Here is a 13,010-nt window from a genome sequence, read left to right on the forward strand (position 1 = left end):
GCACAATATAATCTAAAGATTTTTTTTTTTTAAGGATAAAAGTAGCCCTGAGTGAAGGCAAAAAAGCACGCCCAGATTTCAAGTTAGGGATCTGTCCCTGTACGATTCATCTACCCACTGCTGCCTCCGTGGCTGCAGGTGAGGGAGGAAGGCTGCTAGGTTAATTTGTCTTTTGATTAATGCCTCCAAATATCATTTCCACCTGACAACCTGGCCTCAGCGATGGAGTGCCCAATGGAAATAGCTACTCAGCGTGGCACGTGGGAATAGATGGGAGATGCCATCCACGGGAATGCTATGCTCTGCCTTAGGAGAAAACCAGCATAGCAACATCCCTCTGCAGCACGCCATGTGGCACTGCTGCTGGGTCCCCCGGCACGGTGCTCTCTATATGTGGTTAGGGAACTGCCACCATTTCCATCCCGCTCCCCCCGACCAGGGTTCTGCACGTGCTCGCCATCCCCAGCCACCCGCGGCTCCTCGCTCCCACGCCGTGCCACCGAGCCGGAGCGGAGGGAATGGGGCTGGTCCTGGCTCCCGACCCTGCTGGCACCTTCCTGCCTGTGGCCTTCCCAGAAAAGCATCTTTGGAAAGAGTCGGAGAAGTGATACTGACCCTTTGGCTTTCACAACACCATCAGCTTTTGATGTAAACACAGAGTTCATGTGTTGGGCAGATACTGAGAAAGTCACTGACCAAGGAAATAATAAATAAATACCAAAAATAAATAAATAAAAAGGATGGTATTTTAGCTGCGGGGGTCTTCTTGGAAAATGGGATAAAATGCCTCTCACAGAAAAAGGCAGTAAACAGTTTATGTCCTGGAAGAGCCATTTTATAGGGTGGGTGGCTTCCTGACGTGTCAGGAGGGGACACGCCACCAGCCACCATTAGGCATTCCCAAATTCTGTATCTTTTCACAACAGCGAATGGTTGCTTAAAAAATTCATCCCCTTACCACTCCTTTCTGTCTGCATGGAAAACTAATTCCTTCCTCCCCGGGATGCGGGACAGACTGCGGGGAAGCTGCTGGGAGAAATCTCAGAGGCTCTTGCTAACATCTGAGGAACACGGAGCAAAGACTAAAAGCCAGCTAGCAACAAAAGCCCTGCCGCCTTGTCTGAAGCGACAGGAATGAAACGCAGAATATAAACAACAGAAGTGGGGAAAAAGCTATTTACATTTTTTAAAAGTTCTACTCTCTTTCTAAATCAGCTTGCGCATTACCAAGCGTGGAATTACCAATGATGTAATTTAAGAGGGCACCAGCAGAGACAGAAAAAAGCCAGTCTATTATCTTGTTGCCTTTATGTTTTGCCTCAACATCTTCTTCATTCTTTGTGAACGCAAAACTTTTACACAGCACCACTTTTACAGAAAGAATATGCCTTTGGAGGTTTCAACCACTTGCACAAACCTCTGCAGGGGTCCTGAACAGCCTCCACTTCTGCTGGGGCAGCAGCATGGATGGTTTCTCCATTTGCAAAACGCTTCCAACGGATTTGTCATTTTTCTTACTCTTAGTTTTTTTTGTCAGCCAATTGTGCACACAATATTGAGCAATAATAAACAGAGGAGGATGAAAACTGCTGCAGCTTGAGAAGTGAGCTCAGGATATGATTCCTCCTCACCGGATGCCTGGAAGATGTCACTGAAATTCTCTCTCCCTTAGTGCAACCAGTGTGGAGCCAATATGAACTCCCAGCAAAGTGCTTAAAACCCCATTATTTATAATAACTGTTAAATGATGAGACATTGTTTACCCAGATCGCAAGATAAATTCTCACTTACAGAATGCTTGCCTGACTGTCCTGAGCGTCATCTGGTTTTTATTTAAATGCAAAATGTAATTAGGCTCCCAATAACACAGCAGAAGAATTCAATAAGATAGGGCTTTTCACTTACAGTTTAATATTAACATTCTCCCATAAATGTTAATGAATAAAAGTCTACTGTTTTATATATTATCCATGGTGGGGAGACAGCAGGCTAGGAATGGAAGGAAAGCTAATCTTTTCATACCACAAATTACGATATATACCTCAAGGAGAACTAACCGTTCCCAGCACTGCTGGGGATGCGGCCACAACGCTGCTTCCTCCTGGGGCAGCCACCAGACCTGGTCCCACAGGACACGCTCCAGGGAGTCTCCCTCCCCATCCATCAGGGAGATCCTCCCCGTGCCAAAAGCCCCTTTGGGCTTTTCTCTCCTTTTCCCCTGCCCTCTCTCTCCCCTTCATGCTTTCTGCCTGACCATCTCCACTAGACACACTACAAGCATCAGATAGCGAACAGCATCGCTGTTAAGCAAGGATACGGCCCCAAGCCCTGATATTCTTAGGCTCCACCGTGGATAGCAAGACTAGATTATCGGAAAAATCAGGTTACTATTTGTCTGATATTCTGTTAGAGAAACGCACGGATGTGATGAGAGATGATGGCAGGCCTGCGGACTACAGTACGATGATGGGAAATGATAAGGCACCTGAACGGGTGGGAGAAGACCCTTGGAGCTGGCGGAGGTGGCGCTTTGGGAGTCCACTGAGGGAGCTGCGCCTCCTGATGCCGAAGCGTAAGGAGCAGATCCCGCTGTGGAAGAGGGGCCTCTGTGGCTGAGAGGACTGAAAGCTGCTGGGCCAGAGGGTTGGCTCACACTGCAACATTTTAATTGTTTTAGCTTTTGACCTTCCATTTGTTGCTGGGGGTTTTGCTGCGTTAATGCGTATTTTGCTGTTTGGTAACTCATACTTCATCGTATCTCTCTAATAAGAAGCGTTCATTTAACTGTTCGACTTCTTAACAATTTATTGCATAAAATGGGTTTCCATTCTACAGCCTCCTCTCCCGTCTCCCCTGGTGAGGGCAATGCATAGTTTATGAGAGCTTTGCAATGACTTGGGCCATCGTCCTTTCACAATCCAGGGAACGGTGGATGCCCTCAGCATCAGCGAGATCTTAATGCTCTGCACGGGTACGAAGGGGAGCCGGCAAGTTGGCCGCACATTGTTTTAAGATAACGAAAGGCTCCAACTTTCAAAGAGTTAATGCAAGGTGCGCAGGAGATCTGCACTATGGGGCAAGAGGAGACGGGAGCAGCGTGTCAGCCTAACAAACCTGAACAGCGGGACCCCGGGGTGGGAGTGGGGTGGTGGCCCGTGGTCCGGCTGGCCACACGCTTTCTGCCACCGAGCACTCGGCGTGCCCTGTGCCATGACCTGAGCTGTGGCTTGTCCTTAACGTGGGGGTCACAGGAGTCACGTAAGGCTGTACGGGGATTTCAGGACACGCTGACCTCCCCGGTGCTCAGATGGCAAAGCTGGGGCAGAGACCGAGGGGCACAGAGGCAGCAGCAGAGCTGCGCGGAGACTCCCACCTTCCTCCAGCCAAGCCAGGCTTTAGGAGTAAGCACCAGCCAACGCTGCACACACCTAAGATCGCTCCTGTAAAAATCAGCAAAATACCGAAAGGCTCTCCGGGGCTGCTGGGCTTGGGAGGAGGGAGAGGAACTGTCTTGTCTTTATTCTGCCACCACCTCAGCAGCTGCAACAAATTTTGGCTCACAAAACAGCTGTAAAAATACCAGTCTTGGTTCAAATGCTAGGAGACGAGGGCTCTTATACTTACTAAGAGAGATATGCCTGCCGTAAGTCGTATCCTACATAAGAATACCATGCAAAGACTCCTAAAAGGAATAACAAGGTAATTATAGAAACTGGAGATGGAAAAATCCTGTAGTCTCCTAGTCTCCTGCACCCTGCTCAATGTGGGACCGCTTGGTGTGGGGCAGGCTTCAGCACTCGGACTTTTAAAGAGAAGATTTAATAAACTCTGAGAAATGTTTCTAAATATTTAGAAAACCCAAAATAACAGATTTCCAAGCCAAGCTGTACAAACAGAAAATGAATTTAGAAAACGAATTTAGAAAACTGTTAAAAATCAACAGCTTTTACGTGCAGCAAAATATATTTCTTTGAATAGCAAGCATCACCTCATGGGCATGATGCTGCAAACAGAGCTGTAAGGATGCTCAGCCCTTTGCAGAATCAGGCCTAAGTGAATACCTACCATGGCTTTCCTCTTGTTCCCCTTGCAATCAATAGCAGAAGCCTCAGTGATGCAAAAAGCTTAATGCTTTGGGAGGTACTCAGCGAAAGAGTCAAACATGAGCAAAGCCAAGCTAGACAGAACGGAGCGTTACATTTTCCTGTGAAATGCTGGAGTATTGCAGTAGGAAAATTAATTTGCTTAATCGTTAGGAAGAAAAACCACAAACCAAAGCAAACTAAACCAAAACCCAACGCAATAACAAATCTCTAAGGAGAAAGGGAATTGTTTCTCTGTTAACTACTTTGAGACAAAGCACTGGAAGAAAAATGTCCAGTTCCAATAATGTCGTAACCCGATTACAGCCTGCACAGAAGAACTAGAACACTTGCAGAACAATGAGTAAGAAATTAAGTTTTAAATTGAGTGCTGGCCCTATCTTGTGTCACTTCTTTATATTGTAGGAGAAAGGACACTGCTGAGCTCATTTCATATACAGCAGCGCGAGATGCCTGGATGCAGACATCATTTAGTCATCTCATATATGTTTCTCCCCATTTCTTTCTCCAGGAGGAATGACAAATCTAGAAATGTGACTGCACTTTGTTTTATTATGATATTGATTTTTCTCCAAAGGGAAAGTGCATTTATCCCCCAGGTCTGTGTGCTGGCAAGAAAGGGTTAACAAAATGTTTATCACAAAGCTGGCTTCAGAGTTGAAAGTAATGTGATCAGTAATGAATTTTGTGTTACATTAGGTTGTATAAATGGACAGACAAGCGCAGACAACAAGTGGCCAGGAGTCGGGGCTAATCTAATGATGTAAAAATAGAGACAGCACCAATTATACTTGGGGCCAGCTCAGAGCTCCTGCAGGGACTGCAAATGAATAGGTACAAATCAAATTACTGACTAATAGACGCACTACAAGAGAGGGCAGTCAATGCTAAATACATTAGGGCCTTGTGACCTCTCTGCTCTGAACAGCAGAATCCTAAATTTGACTTAAAAAAAAATCAAAGAAACTCTTGTTCGTTTAAGGAGAGAAATAGAACAATGTTATTTGTGAAATGATTTGAGACACTTCGATATTTTTTGTTTTGTTCCCCTAAGACCATGCTATGTACGTAACCCTTTGAAAGCTGACAGACAGTTTGCTTTTATAACAAGGAGAAATATTCTTTGTGCAAAAGTTAAGACCTGATAACAATACAGTTATGTTACATACCAAAACATTTCAAAGCCATGTGCCTCTTTGTGGTGATGTTTTTTACTGCTACTTCACCGGCTGTGTCTGTATCAAAAATAAAATATTTCTTAAAAAATGCCTTGATTTAATAATAAGAAAAAGAAAAGGAATCTCCCCACACCACAATTGATAATAAGTAAATGCAGTTGATCAGCTTGTTATCAAAAGGCAGAAAGTCAGAGTTGTCTCGTGGTATCAGTGCTCCTTTTAGAAACAGCAGCAGACTTTTTCTACAAACAGCAATGAACCTAAATTCACACCAGGACCATTTGTGGTATCAGCATCCATCCCCCCGCCCCCCCATCTTCAGTAATGTATGACCTGGAAGAAATTCCACTAAAAACTCCCGGGGCTGGTGGCAAGCTGGATTTGGAGACCTGGGAAATGGCTGGCAAATAAAAAATGCCCTTGTTGGCCCTGGCAGGGCTGCAGGACACGGCTTGCTCCAGGGATACCGGCTCGGGCAGGAGAGGATGAGAAGCCCATGCTGAAGTGCTTGATGTCCTGCGCGGGGCAGCTGCGCTGTTGCTGCATGTTGCACGTGAGAAATAACTAATAAAACCATGTAAAATGTGTGCAATGCAAATGCTGCTGCTCTTATCACCCAGCACTTCAAAAATGGTGGCTCCTAAAGCGCCCTGAATTTCCATTTCTTTTAAAAGAGTCTCATCCAATGTTTGGTAGGAAGAACTGCATTGAGCTCTTAGACTTATTTGAGGGGGTGTCCTGGTTTCAGCTGGGATAGCGTTGATTTTTCTTCCTAGTAGCTGTAATAGCTCCCCTAGTAGGGGGGTAATTTAATCTCTGACCCTGGGACGAATATTCTGAAAGTTCAAAGGCTGCTTTTAGCATCAATGTTATTTGATACACCAGCGTGTTTGCTGCCCAAGCTGATTTTGCATTGAACCCATGCAGAAATCTCTTTGCAGAAATGCTCTTCAGAGGGAAAATCAATTGTTGTGTGTTCCTGGGTTCCTATATCCCATGCCTAAGTTAGGATTAAGACCAACTGAGGACAGGGAAGGGAAAAACTGTCTTGGAAAAATTAAAAGGAAGAGGAAGGAAAGAAGGAAGGAAGGAAGGGATGGAAAGGTACCGATCGAAGCTCTGACTCTATACAGGGCTAATCCTATTCCTAAAACTAAATGTACAGGTACATCTATGTCCAGGTGGCTGCTCATCTCTGAACACAGTTTGTGACCACAGACATTTTCTCTTTTGGGAAAAACCCAGGAAGGATGCTCCTTGCACGGGATCAGAGGGCAGCAGCTCACTCTCCTCCCTCCAGCAGAGGAGCATGCTTCCCACCTCAGCCAGGCACGCCAGAAAGCGCGTGACTTCACTTCTCCAGACCACAAATTTCACGTAAAGATTTCAAAAACGTTCTCCTGCAAAGCTCAAGAGTGTCAAGATCCGAGTTCGGCTCAGGCTGGTGTAACCACATGGCTTTGGCTGGGGACCAGGCTCCCAACTGCCCTGATGCCGATCCTGCGTTTCATACGGGCTATTCCCTAACAGCACGTCTAATTAGCTCCACTTACTTACATCCCATTAATCAATTTAAAGAGTTTGCTTCAACATACGAGCTTCCTTCATCGCATTATGAGTTTGTTCATGAACTCTGGAAGGAATCCAGACGGTTTCTTCCGAGGGCTAGGCGCAGGGCGCTCTGCGGTGTTTGCACCTCACCGCTGTGCCGCTGGCTTTCCGCAGGTGGCAGCTGACAGACTTGGAGTTTTGCAGGAGTTTTGGAAGAAAATGAGCCATACCTTTTTTTTTCCCCCCCTGAAACTTTATAATGGGTTTTAAACATCTTGCTTTAAATTTTTCAAACCTTGCAGGTTGTATTGACCATGATGGTGCCATACTTGCATCCTTCCCTGTTCAGACCTATAGCACTGGTTCCGAGATGCAAAATTTGGGGAGTGCTCTGCAGTTTTTAATATAGGCTCTTACTGCAAATTCACATATATTCCTGAGACAGGATAGATACAGAAAAGTTATTTTGCTGCAGAAACTGCAGTGTAAACTGAGCCATCATAGGGTACTGGATTTCATGATGAAGTAAAAAAAAAAGATACATGCCCACAAAAAGCAATTCTACTCTTGTATGTCCACAGAACAGTTCCACTACTTGTAAAACACTGCAGCAATGTGGATTTGGGTATGCTTTGTCAAAATAAATTAGATACAAATATAAGTACAACATTCAGGCAGCCAAACAAATTGTAACGGAGAAGACACAGCAGACGGGCACGGACTGGAATTGCGCACTGCAAACACAGTAAGCCCCATCCTGCACCTCCACAGCTGCCCGGACTCCAGCGGCTCCTCCTGGCAGAAAAACCAGGGGCCTGAGAGTGGCACCAGCCCATTTATCACTAAAGGAAGGTTGCAGTATTGCTTATCCTGACAAAATAACCTGAGCAGTGATGAATACTTATTTTATATATGGACAATTCTCCCTTAGAAATCTATCTGTTGTGTTAGACTCCGAAAGAATAAATCTACCCTTCTGTCACTGTGCTATGTGCTTTATAGTAATAAACCCGAGAAAATGTAGAGAATGGGTTTTGATTTGGTAAATCATGTGAAAGTCGAGCCTGAAGTTATGCCTAGATTTAACATACAGCTAAACTTTCACCCAGGTCAAAGGAGGGAGGAGAAGCTGGGACAAACGCCCCAGGGTAGAAAATACCTTTCCTCCTGGTGCTGCAGATGCAGAGCCACACTGTTTCACGCTCACTCCTGCTGTCCTGGAGTTAGCAGCTCCCTTCTGGGACTGACTGACAGATCCACTGGTTTTCCTTCAGGCCAGCCTACATCTTAAGTGGACGTGACTGGGGGCCTAATGAATTTGGGTCCCTGGGATGTACACAGACCATGCTATACCTCTGTAGGAAGAACCCACACCAGCATCACGGCTGCGGATGCTGTCCTCAGCTGGGAGGGGACGGGCAGAGAGCGCAAGGGGAATCTGTCTCCTGGGCTTCAGCACACTTAACTCCAAGGGCACAGAAACAGGGCATAGCCACAGAAATTGCCTTCCACAGATAAATTTCAGAAAGCATCCTGTCGCTCAGACTGTAAAGACTTGGTCCCCTATTACAGCCTAATTTTTAATATTATGCCTAGAAATGATCAAAATGCATTTGAAAGCTTAAGAAATGTACTTGTTGAAGGAATACATAAACCAGAGGATTTACTGATTACAGTATTTTTGGAGGGAAAGACTTCTAGCTTGGGCTGGCAATTTCTGCATGTCCAGTTTGAGTGGGATGCTGTCAGAGATATTTGTCTCCTGGAAGCACAGTTTCATAAATCACAATACTAGCGTTTCTTTTTTTGTTTGAGAATGCAATGTGAAGCTCCAGCACATACTCAGAAACTATACTGCAAATGTAAATATTGTAGCTACTTGAAAACAAAGCTTTGCAAGCAAAAGAGGTCACTGACCACTAACATTTTGAGTAGACCTTCATATTTTTTTTTCAGTGAGAGTTTGACAGAAACTGAAACAGCAAAAACATCTTTTTGCATCTTTGCCAATTTACGCCTTCTTTGGAATTAAATGTGTATCTAGGCTGACAGCTTATGTACAGCAGACTCCACTTAAGATAGACATGGGTTGTCTGGATAATTGGATAACAAGGAGAAAAGCTGGTTTCCCAATCAAGTCAACTAGCTGAATGACTGGAGTTATCATTTAGGTCACAAGGAAAGTAGATTTTTGGGGGGTCATTTTCCAGACCTGGTTCTTCTCCCATCCGCTGTTCGACAGCCCTTGGCAACTAGTTGGAGTCAGAGGTGGAAAAGACACATCGGGCCATCTAATTCCCCTTCCTTGCAAATGCCAGATTATTCCTCATGTTTTTAGCATCCTCCAGTTTGATGTTTTCTGTATAACCAATCTTTGGGTCATTTCTGCCTCTGCCAATAGCCAGGACCACCAAACCAGTGAGGCGTTGCCCACCCTGCTTTGCAATGCAACAGAGTAGGTAAGAAACAAAGACACTGCAAATATCTACTCCCCAAAGTGGTCTGCGTACCATGAGCATGCATTTCCTCCGCGCTACTACAGCATATCAGCCCTGATTACTATATAAATCTACGTGTCAGCTATGTCCTAACAGTTAAGGCATTAAAAGAATCTATTTATCTCTTGCCATTAAGTGCATGTCAGGACCAGTTGAGCACTTGATAAAGTCTCAGTGTCCACCCTACTGCCCATTTTGTCTTTGTCCACACAGTGGACCCGAGCACGGCACATACACATATCTTCACATTCAGAGTTAGAAATTGTCATTAATTCATGTTGCAGTTTGAGTAAGACTTTGCAAGTTTCATTAAATCTCTGCAAAACGTACGTAAGGACTGAAGAGAATCCAGGGAGCACACACAGGGGTTAAAGGCATGTAGAACATAAAGGCATGCATAAGTTAAAATAAGTTATTTTAGGATTATTAGAGGAAGGTTTATAACTTTCTTAATTTTGAGTCCAATACAGAAATATAAACACTGTCTTTGGAACCAGTACCAATATATAAATCAACTACCAACAAGCAAATTTATGGTGTGCTTCTCTGCTGAACTCTTTGCTATCGTTTCACTGAGGTGAGTGGGCAGCAGAGGATCCAAGGAAGAAAACTGAATGTTTTTCAAAGATAATTCAGTTCAGCCTAGGTTTGTAACGATGTAAGTGGTTTTGGGGGAAGCGAAAACTATCCTACTCGTTACGAGCCAACAAAGACACCTCTTCTTTGAAGCAAGGGTAATGTACCTCCAAACTTATCTTCCCCCATTTATTAACCAGCAGACAGATGCTAGCACTTTACCGTGCTCCACAGCTTGACAAATGGCTGGCTGGCAGCCTGCCCCGAGTGCAGCCACGCATGTTGTAGCGAGCGCGAGTCGACTCCCTAGGCAAGTGCAGTTTTCCAGGTATCATCTGAGCAGGAGAGGACTTTTTATGGCCATCTGGTAAGAAGAACAGCTCAAGAGCTGTTAGGGGATGGAAGTGGAAAGGGCACGGGAGTTCACAGCCTTATCACCAGGTTTTCTCTGCTGCACTGAGTCACTGCATGCCCAAATCCTGAGAATAAAGTATGTTAGAGATAGAGAGAATCCCACGACAGGCAGGAAAACATAGAGCGTAACGACAGCGAGAGGAGGGTAGTGGGATGGGGTGAGGTGGGTCAATGCTCATGTTACTCACTACTGCCGCTTAGATTTGCTGCTTTGAGATGGCATCTATCTTACACTCATTATGAAAATTTCTGTGTCTGGATTCAAAGCAGGGAGAAATCTCTTTGGATGAATTTTAGCTCAGTGATGGCATCTCTATAAACAGTGCCTTTCTGTCTTTACACCTTGCAATACTGTGAGCCTCATCTTATGCCAAAGAAGATGGCACTCACTGCTATCAGCTGGGTTTGGTGAAAATGGAAGGAAAATACAGACTGCTGTCTCTGACAAAGTTCTTGCTTTTAATGTCAAGTCTCTGGGGCAGTAAGTCACCTTAACTTGGCTTCAGCTTTCAGAGAAGGTATTCCCCTCACCTTTCCCCTAACGTACACAGCCGGAGGGGAGCTGACCTGTTATAGGAAGTGGATACCATCCCAAAATTCACTCTGATCACAATATGGGTCAATAAGTGATGAAATATGTGCCTTTGCCCATTTTCACAGCCTGTTTTTCCACCTTCACAGCCCTTTGGAGACACGAGCCGATTAAACTCCACATCAGCAATGTGAGGCATCTCTACCCTTATTGCAGTGACAGAGCACTGGAGTCATGGGCACGTTAAGCACCTCATCCAAGGCAACAAGCTGGCGAGAATTTGCACCAGATCTGTAACTGAGACCCATACTTAGTGTTCAACGGACTCTTTCTGTTAATACCAAATCTTAAACCATCCACTGACTCCATCTTTTCCAAGATGGAAGTCAGAGGAAGGACAGTTTGAAAGGTGACAAGCTGGACTATGTGAAGGGTCCTTCTGCACCACTCAGCAGCTTGGTTATTGCTATTTGTACCTACATACAAGGGCTTAAATTCTGCTTCTTTATAGCCTCGTCCTCCAGACCGGGGGAGGTGGCAGCAGTTTGGTGACCTGCCGTGGGCTGCATGCTCAATAGCGACCCACCTGCAAAGCAGGGGGACGAGGCCTGGGGACGAGGCCCCTGAGCCTTCTCCAGCTGGAGCAGTGCTGAGCAGGGAGAGCTCGGAGCAGCACAAGGCCCTCAGCAAAGGGAAGAGACAGCTTCTGCTCTACGCAGCCTTCTTATAAGGTCCATAAGTTGGCACAGCCATACGTTTCTGCTAGAGCTTGTCCTCTTTTTTCCTTCCTGGCCAAGCAGCCAGAAGAGTGGCAAGTGAGCTGGCAGCTGATGTTAGAAGCCACCATTACTATTAGCTGCTGGTCACAACACAAATGGTGCATGGATCAAAGATGGGCCTAGTCCTTTTACTAGAGGGCGTTTTTTAAAACAAGTAAAAATTAATGGAGACAATAAAACCGCAACAACTGCGCTTTAACATTTCTGAGCATCTCCTACCACCGGGTCCCTTCTGAGCAGCATAATCTCTGACGTGCCATTCCATTTACTTAAACAGATGATATAATTTATCAATATAATGGACACTGATGAAGATGGATTAATTTGGATTACAGAACCAGCGCTTTGCAGTGGCTCTATTCAGGACACAAAATGAGGATGTGTGTGATTATGACATTGTTTGGAGTAGGGTGGGCAAGGGCAGCAATCTGCACGGAGACTCGGATGCTCCTGAGTCGGCAGGGGAGGGAGGAGAGCCCTTGTCACAGCTATACAGTAAGGAAGCGTCAAGCACCAGTATTTTTCTTCAAGTTACTTTAGGCTTCTCAGACTACGTTTATGCGATCTACCAATATTTTCTTTTTATAAATGACTTATCTCACGCTAAGTGAGATCCTCATAAAAGTTAATCAATCAGAGAGGTAGTGTACAGAGAAAAGGAAAAGCAGAACTTAAAAAAAAAAAAAAATCACCATTGGGTGAGATGTACGTGATCTCTGATCACACCTCTTCTTTGTACCTGTTCCTGATCCCACTATGTCCCTGCTGGGAGACTCGCACATCGCATCGGCCAGGCGCTCCCGAAGGCCCTCTTCCGTGTGCTCCATGGAGGACATGTGACGGAGACCGAAGTTCTCGGGCCAGCTCCCACACACCTCCAGCAAGGTCACGCTCCGGTCAAAGGCACCTTCAACAAACAAACGGGAGATGTTTGGGAGACCCCGGGACCAAACTACTTCCATACATATTATTTATTGCACTGGAAAAAAAGAAGCTCTTGCATTTTGAGTTCCTGAAAAGGTAATTTTAGCACATTAGTTAAAATGTTGGTGTTAATAGCACAGCAGGAGCAAACAGAGCCCTAAGCACTGAACAGCTTTGACCAAGCAGCTGTAAGGAAAAAGGTTAAATTAAAAATACAGACCCCATTCTGGTCTCACATTTGTGAGAGTCAGGAAACCAGCATAATGGCACTGATGGAAATGACAACAGAATCAGGAACTGTAATGTTGAAAACCTGTATATATGTTATTAAGTACATGTTAGACAACTAGAAATTATTTTTAAAGTTGATTTGCCTTTCACTGGGCTGTTGTTGAGCACTCTTCCCCCTTCTCATCTTGGACAACGGAAACAGTCATTTTGTCTTTGCTAATGGG

At 45.1% G+C, this 13,010-nt stretch overlaps 1 protein-coding gene across 15 annotated transcripts in view; it reads right to left on the minus strand.

The window, feature by feature from the left end:
• Nucleotides 1-13,010, minus strand: part of BCAS3 (BCAS3 microtubule associated cell migration factor) — a 373,805-nt gene that overhangs the window by 11,660 nt on the left and 349,135 nt on the right. For 5 of the 15 annotated variants that reach the window (XM_087752408.1, XM_087752409.1, XM_087752423.1 and 2 more), the window contains 2 exons: nt 12,371-12,538; nt 5,273-5,338 (listed from right to left, as the gene is read on the minus strand). The exons of 1 other annotated variant lie outside the window; for it this stretch is intronic. In XM_087752408.1, the coding sequence (XP_087608534.1) occupies nt 5,273-5,338; nt 12,371-12,538 (234 nt within the window). Of the gene's footprint in view, nt 1-5,272; nt 5,339-10,352; nt 10,386-12,323; nt 12,539-13,010 lie in introns of those variants that run through there. 9 more of the 15 variants (XM_087752425.1, XM_087752424.1, XM_087752406.1 and 6 more) reach the window with 6 other exon arrangements.

This window comes from Nipponia nippon, unplaced genomic scaffold, assembly GCF_047370975.1.
Source record: "Nipponia nippon isolate SJK-2023a ecotype South Korea unplaced genomic scaffold, ASM4737097v1 scaffold_15, whole genome shotgun sequence".
NCBI classification, from domain to species: Eukaryota; Metazoa; Chordata; class Aves; order Pelecaniformes; family Threskiornithidae; genus Nipponia; species Nipponia nippon.